This window comes from Danio rerio, chromosome 6, assembly GCF_052040795.2.
Source record: "Danio rerio strain M-AB ecotype USA chromosome 6, GRCz13ab, whole genome shotgun sequence".
NCBI lineage: Eukaryota > Metazoa > Chordata > Actinopteri > Cypriniformes > Danionidae > Danio > Danio rerio.
Genome location: NC_141026.1, coordinates 43,597,681 through 43,610,193, shown reverse-complemented (window position 1 = coordinate 43,610,193; position 12,513 = coordinate 43,597,681). Strand labels below are relative to the sequence as shown.

At 44.8% G+C, this 12,513-nt stretch overlaps 1 protein-coding gene across 50 annotated transcripts in view; it reads right to left on the bottom strand.

Moving 5' to 3' along the window:
* The window catches only part of cadpsb (Ca2+-dependent activator protein for secretion b), a 194,551-nt gene that overhangs the window by 7,350 nt on the left and 174,688 nt on the right, over positions 1 to 12,513 (bottom strand). For all 50 annotated transcript variants that reach the window (XR_015494002.1, XR_015494003.1, XR_015493994.1 and 47 more), the window contains 6 exons: positions 6,551 to 6,706; positions 6,283 to 6,430; positions 4,641 to 4,715; positions 4,468 to 4,551; positions 2,477 to 2,509; positions 2,237 to 2,344 (listed from right to left, as the gene is read on the bottom strand). Coding sequence is in view for 34 of the 50 variants with exons in the window: in XM_087257790.1 (XP_087113916.1) it covers positions 2,237 to 2,344; positions 2,477 to 2,509; positions 4,468 to 4,551; positions 4,641 to 4,715; positions 6,283 to 6,430; positions 6,551 to 6,706 (604 nt within the window). In the remaining 16 variants the exon portion in view is untranslated. The remainder of the gene's footprint in view (positions 1 to 2,236; positions 2,345 to 2,476; positions 2,510 to 4,467; positions 4,552 to 4,640; positions 4,716 to 6,282; positions 6,431 to 6,550; positions 6,707 to 12,513) is intronic.

Genomic DNA, 12,513 nt, shown 5'->3' with positions numbered 1-12,513 from the left:
CACACACACACACACGCACAGACACACGTATTCAAAACAACGACTGGTCCACACATCTGTTACATTTCTTATTAAAATATATAAACACACATGTATGCCATTGTGTAACAAAGACACATGTTCACAAAATCACAAAGGATTATTTTTTTAAATTGAACAGTGCTCTCTTTTAACCCTTCCTCAGCTGGTTTGTAAAATAAGGGCTCTTAATCGATTTTTAGCGAATTGAGGAATGTCAAATAAATGACATGCATTTTCTTAATGAACTAAGATGCAATTGTTTCTGCAGTTGCAAAAAGAAAGCTTTTACTGTAAACCTGAATTGCTTTATTATCATATAGCCAACCCAGGCTCATTATTGGTATGTACCCCTGTATACATTTCTGAACACTGTGAAATATGTCCCAGTTTTTTTTTTTTTTTGTTGCAGTTTCTGTTTTCATGAATCCACCAGAGGCCACTTTGTGTGCTCTTTCAAATCTGTCGACTGACTGACTGATCAACCGAATGACCAATCCCCCAAAAACACCCTCTTTCCAAAAACTTTTGAGTGTTTTCAAAAGTACCGCTTGACCCGATCACACCCTTCTGTAAACCCAACCAACAGTGTTTTCAAAAGCAATCCAGAAAAAGAAAAGCCCTCGCTGTAGCCTGATTTTTAGCACATTTTCAGATAACAGATTCTCACCTTGTTTTTTACTTGTTTATTTTATTTTTGCCTTTTGTTTTTGTGAATCCACCAGAGGTCACTGTGTGCGCTTTTTGAGATCTCAAATTTTTCTCTCGAGTGCCATTAGTGGCTGCTGTTCTCACATAAATCAACCAGAAGCCGCTGTCGACTGACCCATCAACTGTTCTCCCCCACATACCCGCTTCCCTCGACCCAACTGATTTCAAAAGCCCTGATTGACCCAATCACCCCTTCCAAAAACCCAACCAACACTGTTTTTAAATACAATTTAGACAAAGAAAAGCCGTCGCCTGATTTTTACCACATTTTCAGATCTTAACACTGTCTTATCCCTGTTATTTACTTGTTTATTTAATTATTTCCCTTTTGTTTTTGTTTTCGCGAATCCACAAAAGGCCGCTGTGTACGCTTTTTGAGATTTCAAATTACTCTCGCGAGTACCATTGAGCCTACTGTTCTCGAGTAAATCCACCAGAGGCTGCTGTGTACGCTTTTTGAGATTTCAAATTACTCTCGCGAGTACCATTGAGCCTACTGTTCTCGAGTAAATCCACCAGAGGCCGCTGTCGACTGACTGATTGATCGACTGACTGACTGATCCCCCCACACACCCCCTTCCCTAAACCCAACCAACTGTATTTTCAAAAGCAATTCACAAAAAGAAATGCTGTCGCCTGATTTTTACCACGTTTTTAGATCTTACCATGTTCTTACCCTGTTATTTACTTATCTGTATTTTGCCTTTTGTTTTATCTGCTTTCTGGATTCGTTCTTCAGTGGACTCCAACCCTGTCCTCGCGGTCAACTCCTCTCTACGTCACAAGTCCACTGATGTACATGGTGGTAAGCGGTCAGCTGGTAAGCGTGGAAAGAAACAGAAGACGTCGACGGCGTCATACTGCTTTCATAGCAATCAGCTTAAAGGCAGCCATATGTAGCTCTGGCTACATAATTCACACTCTTCAAAAATGTTTTCGGGGGTACGATTTCACAATAAGCCTGTGTTACAAATTAGTCAGACGATTTAAAAAAAATATATGATTTTTTAAATAATATTTTTCTTTGTTTAAACAACAGTAAATATGTACTTGTGTGTTAGACAGCCAATTTAACATTTTTGCTTTTTAGTATTTACAAAAGAACGCAATTGTGTGTAACGTCACACTTTTGGGTTTAAAATTGGACTCGTTTGAGAGCACTGTTTTATAAATAATCCACTTGGTGACACTTTGCCTCTTGAACAAGAAACCGCTGTGAGCTTTAGGTCCAACGCATGTCAGCTAACACAACACCAGAGCACAAAGGTCCAATGCATTGTGGCTAATGAAACACCAGAGCACAGAGAGCTGGAACAGGAAGTCACAGCAATGAGACATTAGGGAACTGACTGAAAGCTTCAGGTCATGATTGGCCTTATGTGTCTGGATTTAAGGTCTCCAGGCTCGGTACTCAAAATGTGACTTATCCCTCGTATGCCCCATTGTTTTGCCACATTTTGGATGGGCCATCCTTTGTTAAGGACGGAGGATACGGCATCTTACTTACATCAAATAATCTCTCTATATACACCTCCTCATTGACCTTATCTCTCAGAATGTCCTGAGAGTGACGGACAAAGGTCACATAGCCATCCGCAACGTCCATCCCTGGTTTCTGTGGAGAACAGACAAAAAGAAAAGTTAATTTTATGAGTGAATATAAGGTAAATATACGAAATGTGAATATGAAAGAAATATAAGGTAAAGTTTTTGTTGCATGAATTACAAAAAAAAAAAAAAAACTTACAGGGACTTCCACATATTTTGATGCTGCTTTCACCTGAAATGAAATGAAAGTTCCTTTAAGATACTGTTTTTCATTACAAATCCTTAAGAACTATCTACAGAACAGATGATTTTTTTTAAAACCATGCTTTCTTAATGCGTGAGAACTAAGGCTGTGCAATATGGGCAAAAGAAACCTATCACAATTTTCCTGAACAATGTTGCGATTTTAATTATGATTTTGTCACAGACAGACTGAATCTGTGTTTACAGTGTCGATCTGAAACATATTTCAAAAGAAAAACAATTAGATCTTAATCAAAGACTTGTAATATGTCTCTAAAGCAGACATACAATAAAACAAAAATCACAGAGTAAAGCTTTAACAAATTGTCCCCTAGAACAGACCTATGGTAAAACAAATGTGTGTGTGTGTGTGTGTGAGTGTGTGTGAGTGTGTGTGAGTGTGTGTGTGTGTGTGTGTGCGTGAGCGCACATGCTGTCAAACTCAAGTAAGACTCTGATGTTCTGCTAGATCAAATATCAGAAGTAGTTGCGTGTGTTCAAAGATTTGTTTTGTCATGCATAGATCATAGACCTCTTTGTGACGCTGCCTTGAAATAGGCCATTCAAAGATCACATCTTTTGCGCGCACAAGTAAATTATTTCTAATGGATTACGTGCACATATTGAGAGTGGCACCCGTATATTCCAGGTGCACCCAGATGAAAACATCTCTTTTCAGACAAACTTTCAATTAAACTTTTCTGAATGCCACACCGCGAGTCACGTAACAAGAATTGACTGATCAGTTTCATATGGAATATACATATACATAAAACGTCATGGTTGAAGGCCACCAAGAAACGTCAAAGGAGTGATTGCAAAGCACGTTGACAATGCTGAAGGAAGTGCTTACGCTTTTCACACTTTTTTTAGACGCAATATATGACTGACTTACAAATTACCTGGTTCTGCCATACATTAGCCTTACTATATCCAAAGTAACTTAATTTCAAACCACTGATGTTGACTTTTTTTGGCACCAAGTTCTCCTGTGCTGAACTCATCATCCCTGTATATGCAGGCTATTCTGTCTCATGTTCTTGTGCTCTGTTTAGGCGTACTGCATTATGATTGGCTCAAATACCATACTGTGGAAAAAACCGTGCTACAAAGCCATTTTGAAATCGTACATGTCAAAATCGTGATTTCGATATGATTTCAATTAATCGCACAGCTCTAGTGAGAACCAATGAGGTTCATTCCTGCATGTCACATAGCACATTTTAACTACTGCAAAAATCAATAAGTTTTGTCCTCAGACATAGTATCGTTTAGCTTCTTTTTAGGTTAATATATCAATGTTTATAGATTAATAAAAATCTAAATCTTTTGATTAAATGAGGCAGTTCTTTTTTTTTTTTTAGCTGCTTACATTTTAAAGCATCTGTTTAATGGTGAACTTTTATTAATTTAAATAGAAATTAGAGTCGAATTAAAATATAATACTTTGTTTTCCGATGATGAATGAAATAAGTCTAGAATAATATGACGGTTTGGGATCATTTATACACTATTTTCAACTAAATTCACAGAAAATGCAATGTTTTAGATGTTAAATCAGCTCTTGAAAACACAAACTATTAAAAAGTTTTTGAGCAAGTTTTTTTTTTGAAAATGATGCAGAGCAAAATAGAAAAATGATATTTTGTCATGTTAAAATCATGTACATGCTTTATGCTTTCAGTCTATAGATCTACGCAAGTACTTGAAAAATAAAATACAATATGCAGATTTGTTTCTTTACAAAGAGATGTTGTCATCTACAGGCCTGGAATACATAATAATCATTTTTAGGTGTAGTCTATGTCTTTTTGGTACTTCGCTGTCATACAAACAAATTATTATTATTATTATTATTATAGTACTACTGTCATACGAGAATACAGACAAAATACAAATGTTTCCTCATTTAATTTACAATAGGAAACTGTAGGATGTAATTCTTACCGTGAAGGAAAGGAACGAGGAGAAGAGTGTTCCTTCATCATACCTGGAGATCTTGGCAAGTACGCTCTCCAGAATGGCCACAAACTGTTCAAAAACCAATAACTCAATGACCAAACACTCCATCAAAAGTAATAAAGTACTTCATTAACATCAGCCAATCTCTCAAAACATACCTTCGCCACCAAAAGGGCAATCATATCTTTTACACTCTCTTCAATAAGTTCATCGATTTGAGAATGATACTGTTTCTGAAAGATGGAGACAGATTTCACTACTCACACAAATTCTGAATCCCGTTTAAAGCAAAGATCCTTCTATAAAGGCATAAAAAGACTGAGGGAATGTATATTAGATTTTCTTTTACAACCACTTTATGACATTAAATACCACAGTAAAATTCCTGAGAAATATGTACAGTGCTGTGCAAAAATCTTAGGCCACCACCAGCTTCTATCGAAAAGTTATGGAGCAAATGCAGGGTCATTACTTTTGGGTGAACTATACCTTTAATATACAAACAAAAATATGGAAATGTACACAAAATTCAGAACAAAATTACTTTTGGAATCAAAAGACTAGCATCAAAAGTCTGTGTTTAACGTGACTTCTTTTGGTCTCAACTTTTTAGTCGAGTCTTTCATGAAATGATGTGCTATTTAATATCAAGCATCTTTCAGCATTTCTAAGAGTTCTTCCTTAGAGTTAGCATTTTCTCTTTCTTTTTCTCACTGGTGAATCTCTTACTGCCTAAAAATGCTGTATATAAAATTCAGGTCTGGACTCTGGAGGCCATTTCATGACAGCTGTTTTTCTGTCCAAATACGATTTCATTACATTAGCAGTGTGTTTGGGATCATTATCATGCTGAAAAATAAAACCATTACAAATGAGGAAACCTGTCTGTACTTTTCAGCATTCACAATCCCATCAATTCAGGCAATATTGACAACGGCTCTGACAGAAATGCAGATTAAACCAAGACAGAAACTCCAGTATTTTTTATATTTAATTTCTCTAACTTTTTCTTTCATATGTCTTAAACAATTAGACCCAAAAAATCCAACTAGAACGTGTATTTTTTGGTTGTATTTTAATAAAGAGTGTGAGAAGTAATATACGGTATAATGTTATTATACCCAGTGTGCGAATTACACAATGATGATCGGGGGTCAAATTTTTTCAGTAGTAGTTTGGTAATACATGCTTCAGTAAATCAAATTGAATGAGTGAATATATCTAAATTAAATCTAATTTATTAATACAATGTGTAAGTTTACAGTGTTTTAAGGTATATTTAGAGACTTTTTAGAGGTCACTGTAGGTCAAAATATACAAATTATGTCTAATTTTTTGTTACATGCAGATTTAAACACCTATTTTACAAGAAACCTGTTTTGTGAATACTTAAGATGTCTATCACTGCTCTTTAGAACTGCCAGTTTCAGACTGTTGAATGATTTTTCCTAGCATTAACTGGCACAATTATGCATTCACAATGGCATAACCCGTAATGGGAAGATGAAATGTATTTATATTATACATTTTTAATTATTTATATTTAAGATATAGAAAAGAGATCAGAGAGAGCTATTTCTTACTATCAAAGGGCTGACACCCCAAACGTCTTGTTTTGATGTTCTTCAGGGGTGATCGAGCGTTATTCCTCCTAAAACCCCCCTGTAATTGCGCACCCTGATTATATCTCCACTAAAGCAAGAAATGTAACTGACTTTTGCACAGTACTGTACATAAAGGAACCAACATATATAAAGCTATCGTCTATCACAACAGTAAGGAAAAAGTTCTGCCAATTACCTCCTGGCCCATTTCCATGGCACAGAGTTTAGCAGACTGGTCCTTGGCGTCCACCATCACATTGAACATGGTGCATAAGGACAGTGGGATGCGGAAGTCTGTGGAGCGGCTGCTTTTAGTCAGCTTTGATTCAAACGCTCCCCTCGTGCTGTTGACCAGCAAAAGATGTAAAGGAAATGAGTCATCTTGCATTAAATCTCCTTCATGTTTAAAAGAAATGTTCATCAATCATTTCGAGTCCATTCAGTTACTAGAGATACCATTTTACCGTTTAACGCTTGTCTCAATCATGTCACTTGACATGAGCTTCATACGGTTGTCCAAGTGCTTGGCAAACTCTTCTTCTGGCCAGTGTAGGTCCCTGATGAAGGTCTGTAGGGCATCTAACTTCCAGAACAGATCTTCTGATGTTCCCGAGCCATTGCTGCCAGGTATAGTAAGATATTAGTGGTCAAAAGTTCAAGAAATTTCAGAAAAATCTTTAACATTTCTTTATTTTAGCCATACACCAACTGGTGGTGTGTCTAATTTAAAGGTAATATGATGGCACTATTAGTGTATGGCAAAACAAAATAAAGAAAACACATCAATAATCTCGCGTTTTGCAGGGTTACAAAACCTTCTAGAACTGATCTGAATTCATGCATACTGTGCTCTGTCGATTTGCTCTAAAGGAAAGGGGTCTCTGGGAATGTCATGATGAGAGAAAGCTTGCACAGATACGGTGCTGAATAACAAATATTAAACAAGATAAAGCCAATGATCTTAATGACATCTCATAATGTTATGAGAGATATCATAAGTAGGAGATGAGAGAAATTCAGTACTCCCCGTAGTTAACATGTTATAATTTTTATTTATCTTTAATCACCAGAACACAACAGAAGAATGCATTGTTCCATGCAATGAAAGTCCATGTGAGAATGTCCAAATATATTGACTTTTATTGTATGGAACAAAATGAGGCGAGTTAAAGGGGTAGTTGACTCAAAAAAAAAAAAAATAATAATAATAATCATTTACTCTCCCTCATGTGGTTTTAAACCAGTATAAGTTTCTTTTTTTCTGTTCAACACAACAGAGGATATTTTGAACAATGCTGAAAAAATGGAAGTCATTTCGTCACCTTAAAATGATAAAGTTCTATCGGATATTTGTCAAAATTGAGTTATTCACATATTCTGATTAAATGACTACTTATTTACATTGTTTACAAAGTTGTTTACATTTGAAGACTTTTTATTATTTAAAAACAAAAAAAGATTTTATCTACAGTCGGACTTTAGCTTGGCTCTATAAGGTTAACAAAAACATAACAAAACATGAAGTAAATGTTATAGAAATAAATTTTCCTTTCCCCTTCGGGGGGAACTTCAGCACTATAAGTGGATTTGATTGTAAAATCCACGCATTGGGGAGGTTCGGTTCAGAAGCTACTCGTCTGAAAGAGTATTGAACGGGCCAATTAAGAATGAATTGGCAGCGCAAGCCTGCGCAGGTGAGCGGCATAAGCAATCAACTGAGTATATAAGCTCACCTGGCGCCAGCAGACGCTATCCTTTTCGCTTCAGAGACTTTCTGATCGAGTCGATGAGGGTTCCTCCTGCTGTGACCAGCGATTCTGAGCGAACGAGAGCATTCTCCCGGTCCAGAGTGTGTACACGCAGTGGCAGACGGTCGAGCTGGGTTTCTCCCTTGCCTGGCGTTCTTTGGGTCCGGTCCTCCAGAGCGGTGCGTATAAAGTTGCAAACTTCACAGAAAGAGCAACACAGTCGTGCAGCACGTCCTTATCAGGACGGCGCTCCGACTGTGCGTTTCTGGATGCGGTGGTTTCCTGTCCTCGGATGATGGGCGCGGGCACTGCGTTACATGTCTGGGGGTCCAGCATGTTAATGCGCTGCTCGCGGGCAGTTCATGTCGTCATTGCGATGCCATGACTGTTGCGCAAGATCGCGGTTAGCCTTTGCAAAAGGGTGAACCACCCCAGTTGTCCCCTGCTCTGCAGCGGGCACTCGGGCAGATCTGAGGGTTTCAGCGAGAGATAATCCGTCGCCCACGGGCCCGCGGACCTCCCGCTCCTCTAAGCGCTCTATCCAAGCTTCGGGCGGGGGAAGCGATCCGTCTAACAGATGGTAGCCCTTACGCCCGATGACACCGGAGACCAGATGTCCACCGCGGCATCGGAGGGTGGGCTTTCATTGTCCGATGATGATCCAGACCCGCTCGCCCCCTTCGGGCTGGTGAGCGCTGTCACTACGGATCCTGAAACGGACATGTTAGCCGTGCTTTCCTGGGCTGCTTCGGCCGTGGGTTGGAGATGGTTTATCCCCCAGCTCCGCGGCCGGACCGACTAGAGGGGCGTTCCCTTCTTCCCGGAGGTGCACAGTAGGCTCACGCGGTCTTGTAAAGCACTTTTTTCTGCTCGTGCTGCGTGTTCCTCCACCCTAACCACTCTTGACGGTGAAACAGCCAGGGAATATGTGGCGATTCCTCAGGTTGAGTGCGCGATGGCGGTAAATCCGCGCGGCGCCTCTTCTTGGCGGGGTCCGCCTCGTCTCCCATCCAAAGCCTGTAAGTTATCTACCTCTCTCGGAGCTAGAGCTTACATAGCTGCGGGCCAGGCTGCTTCCGCCTTGCATGCGATAGCCACCTACCAGCGCTACCAAGCGCAGGCGCTGGCCGAGCTGCACGAGGGTGGGTCCAACCCAGGCTTACGAGCTTCGCACCGCCGCTGACTTAGCTCTTCGGACTACTGAGTCCGCTGCGTGTGCGTTGGGGAGGACGATGTCCACATTAGTGGTCCAGGAGCGCCACCCCTGGCTGATATGCGCAAAGTCGACAAAGTCCGCTTTCTTGACTTCCCCATATCCCCAGCCAGGTTCGGCGACACTGTCTGTGAATTCACCCAGGAATTCAAGGCGGTGAGAGAGCAGTTGGTGGGTGATGTCTTATCGGCGGTCCGTAGCCCGCTCCGCCCGCCGTGCCATTCATACCTGCTCCTCGCCGAAGGCGCCCGCCTACGAGAGCTGCTCCGCACACGCCTCCGGCGAAGCGAGCGCGTCGGGCACCTCGGAAGCAGGCAGCCCCCCTGCCCAGAACGCCGCTAAGTCCGGCAACGGACCGCGAAGCGCCCCTGGGACAGGCCATCTGGAGAAGAGGGAACTTGCTCTTTCCCCGCTGGAGGGCGGGGCCCCATTTCCAACGGCACTTTTTACTGCCATGAAAACATTATGAAAGGGCACTTTTCACTTCCCCAGATGTGACAGCCCGAAATCTGCCAGTCTGGGACGCTATGCTTTCTAGCTTGCAGATTCGGTGCGTTTCGCCAGTGGCTCACGAGCGCTGGGAGGACGGTCTCCTTTCTCCCACCCCTCGAGCCTCCCCTCGGGAGCTCGGGTTTGGAGTGAGAGCAAATATCTCACCTCCAGCTTTTCCGTGGGACCCGCGAGCTTCCCGGATCAGCACACCCACTCCGCGCTGCCCCACTGCTGGTACGTCAGCGATTGTAGCGATGAGTCCATTAGCGAGAGCTCTGCCTGCCTGGTTAGCGCGGGCCAGCTCTTCGCGGTGGCTCATACGCACAATCAGACTCGGCTATGCGATTCAGTCGCGAAACGGCCCCCCAAGTCACGGGTGTGTATTCACCAGGGTCAGCCCCCTGTCCGCCCCTGTCTTGCGAGAGGAGATTGCTGTCCTCCTGGCGAAGGATGCAATCGAGCCGCTCCCTCCAGCCGAGATGGAGAGCGGGTTTTACAGCCCACGCTTCATCGTGCCCAAAAAGAGCGGTGGGTCACGGCCAATCCTAGATCTGCGCGTTTTGAACCGCTGCCTGCACAAGCTGCCGTTCAGAATGCTCACGCAGAAGCGCATCCTCCGGTGCGTTCGTCCTCTGGGTTGGTCTGCAGCATTAGACCTGATGGACGCGTATTTCCATGTCTCCACTCTTCCTCGCCACCGACAGTTTCTGCGGTTTGCGTTTGAAGGTCGAGCTTGGCAATACAAAGCCCTCCCCTTCGGGCTCTCTCTGTCTCCGCGGGTCCTCACCAAGCCCGCGGAGGGTGCCTCAGCGCCCCTTCGGCTCGCGGGCATCTGCATACTCAATTTCTTTACGACTGGCTGATTTTTGCCCTCTCTCGGAGCAGTTGATTATCCACAGAGACAAAGTGCTCTGGCACTTCCACCTGTGGGGGTTTCAGGTCAACCGAGAAAAGAGCAAACTCGCCCCCGTGTAGAGGATCTCTTCTCTCGGGCTGGAGCTGGACTCGGTCACCATGGCAGCGCACCTCTCCGGAGAGCGCGCTCAGCTGATGCTGTACTGTCTGAGAGAGCTCGACAGTAAAATAGTGGTCCCACTGAAACTATTTCAGAGGCTCCTGGGGCATATGGCATCCGCAGCCACTTCATGCCGCTCGGATTATTCTATATGAGACCACTTCAGCACTGGCTTCACGATCGAGTCCCCAGACGCGCATGGCACGCGCGCGCACACCGAGTCTCTGTTACTGCGCTGTGTCGCCGCGCCCTCAGCCCTTGGAGCGACCCCTCGTTCCTACAGGCCTGGGTGTCTCTAGAACAGGCGTCCAGTCTTGTTGTCGTTTCAGCAGACACTTCCAACACGGGCTGGGGGGCTGTGCGTTGCGGGCATGCGGCTGCGAACCTGTGGAAAGGTACCCAGTTGCATTGGCATATCGCCTGGAGCTGTTGGCAGTGTTCCTCGCTCTCCACCGTTTTTTTCCGGTGCTGGAGCGGCAACACGTGCTGGTCAGGACGGACAGTACGGTGGCGGTGGCGTATATCAGCCGTATAGGGGGTATGCGCTCTCGCCGCATGTCTCAGCTCGCCCGCCGTCTGCTCCTCTGGAGTCATCCGCGGCTGAAATCGCTGCACGCCATTCATATTCAGGCAAGCTCAACCGTGCAGCCGATGCGCTCTCACGGCAGCCTTGCGTCCTGGAGAATGGAGACTCCACCCCGAGTCTGTTCAGCTGATATGGGCGCGATTCGGGGAAGCCCAGATCGATCTGTTACTTCCCCCGAGATCGCTCATTGCCAGTTGTTCTTTCCCTGACCGAGTGCTCTCGGCACGGATGCACTGGCTTACAGCTGGCCTCGGGGCACGCGCAAATACGCGTTTCCCCCAGTGAGCCTGCTCGCGCAGTTACTGTGCAAGGTCAGGGAGGACGAGGAACAGGTTGCTGGTTGCGCCCCTCTGGCTCAACCGGACCTGGATGTCAGAGCTCTCCCTCGCGATAGCCCTCCCCTGGCAGTCCCTTCGAGAGAGCACCTACTCTCTCAGGGACAGGGCACCACCTGGCACCCTCGCCGATCTTTGGAGATTTTTAGACGCGAGGAAGACTTAGGTAACCTCCGATTGCGGTGGCTAATACCGTCACTCGGGCTAGAGCCCCCTCCCCGAGCGCGCCTATGCCCTGACGTGGAGTCTATTCACTGAATGGTGTGTCTCTCGCTGAGAAGACCCCCGTAATTTGCCAGATCAGCGTTGTGCTTTCTTTACGCCGAGAGAAGTTGGAGAGCAGGCTGTCGCCCTCCACACTCAAGGTTACGTGGCTGCCATCTCCGCTCTCATGACGCGGTGGCTGGCAGCACCGTGGGAACGCATAACCTCATCATCCGGTTCCTCAGGGGCGTTAAGCGAATTAATCCACCCCGCCCCCTCTCATGCCCTCTTAGGATCTCGCCCTCGCTACACAAGCCGCGTCAGATCCCTTCGATCCTCGACTCAGTATCTTTCTGTTCCTGAAGACAGCTCTGCTGGTCGCGTTGATATCGATTAGAGGGTCGGGGACCCGGAGGCATTTTTCGGTCAGTGACTCGTGCCTGTAATTGGGCTGGCTTCTCTCACGTCCTGAGACCCCACCCGCGATATGTGCCCAAGGTTCCTACCACTCCGTTTTAATACGAGGTAGTGAGCCTGCAAGCGCTGCCCTCGGAGGAGGCAGACCCAGCCCTTCTTGTTGTCCAGTTCGCGTTTTGCGTATTATCTGGACCGCACTCAGAGTTTAGATCATCTGAGCAGCTCTTCGTCTGTTATAGCGGTCGGCAGCAGGGAAGTGCCGTACCGAAATAAGTTCCCACTAGATTGTGGATGCCTTTCTTTCACTATCAGAGCCGAGATGAGCCGCGTCCCCCGAGAGCGCGTGCGCACTCCACTCGGAGCTTCGCATCCTCTCGAGCGCGCGCACGCGGCGCCCCTCTAACAGACATCTGTAGA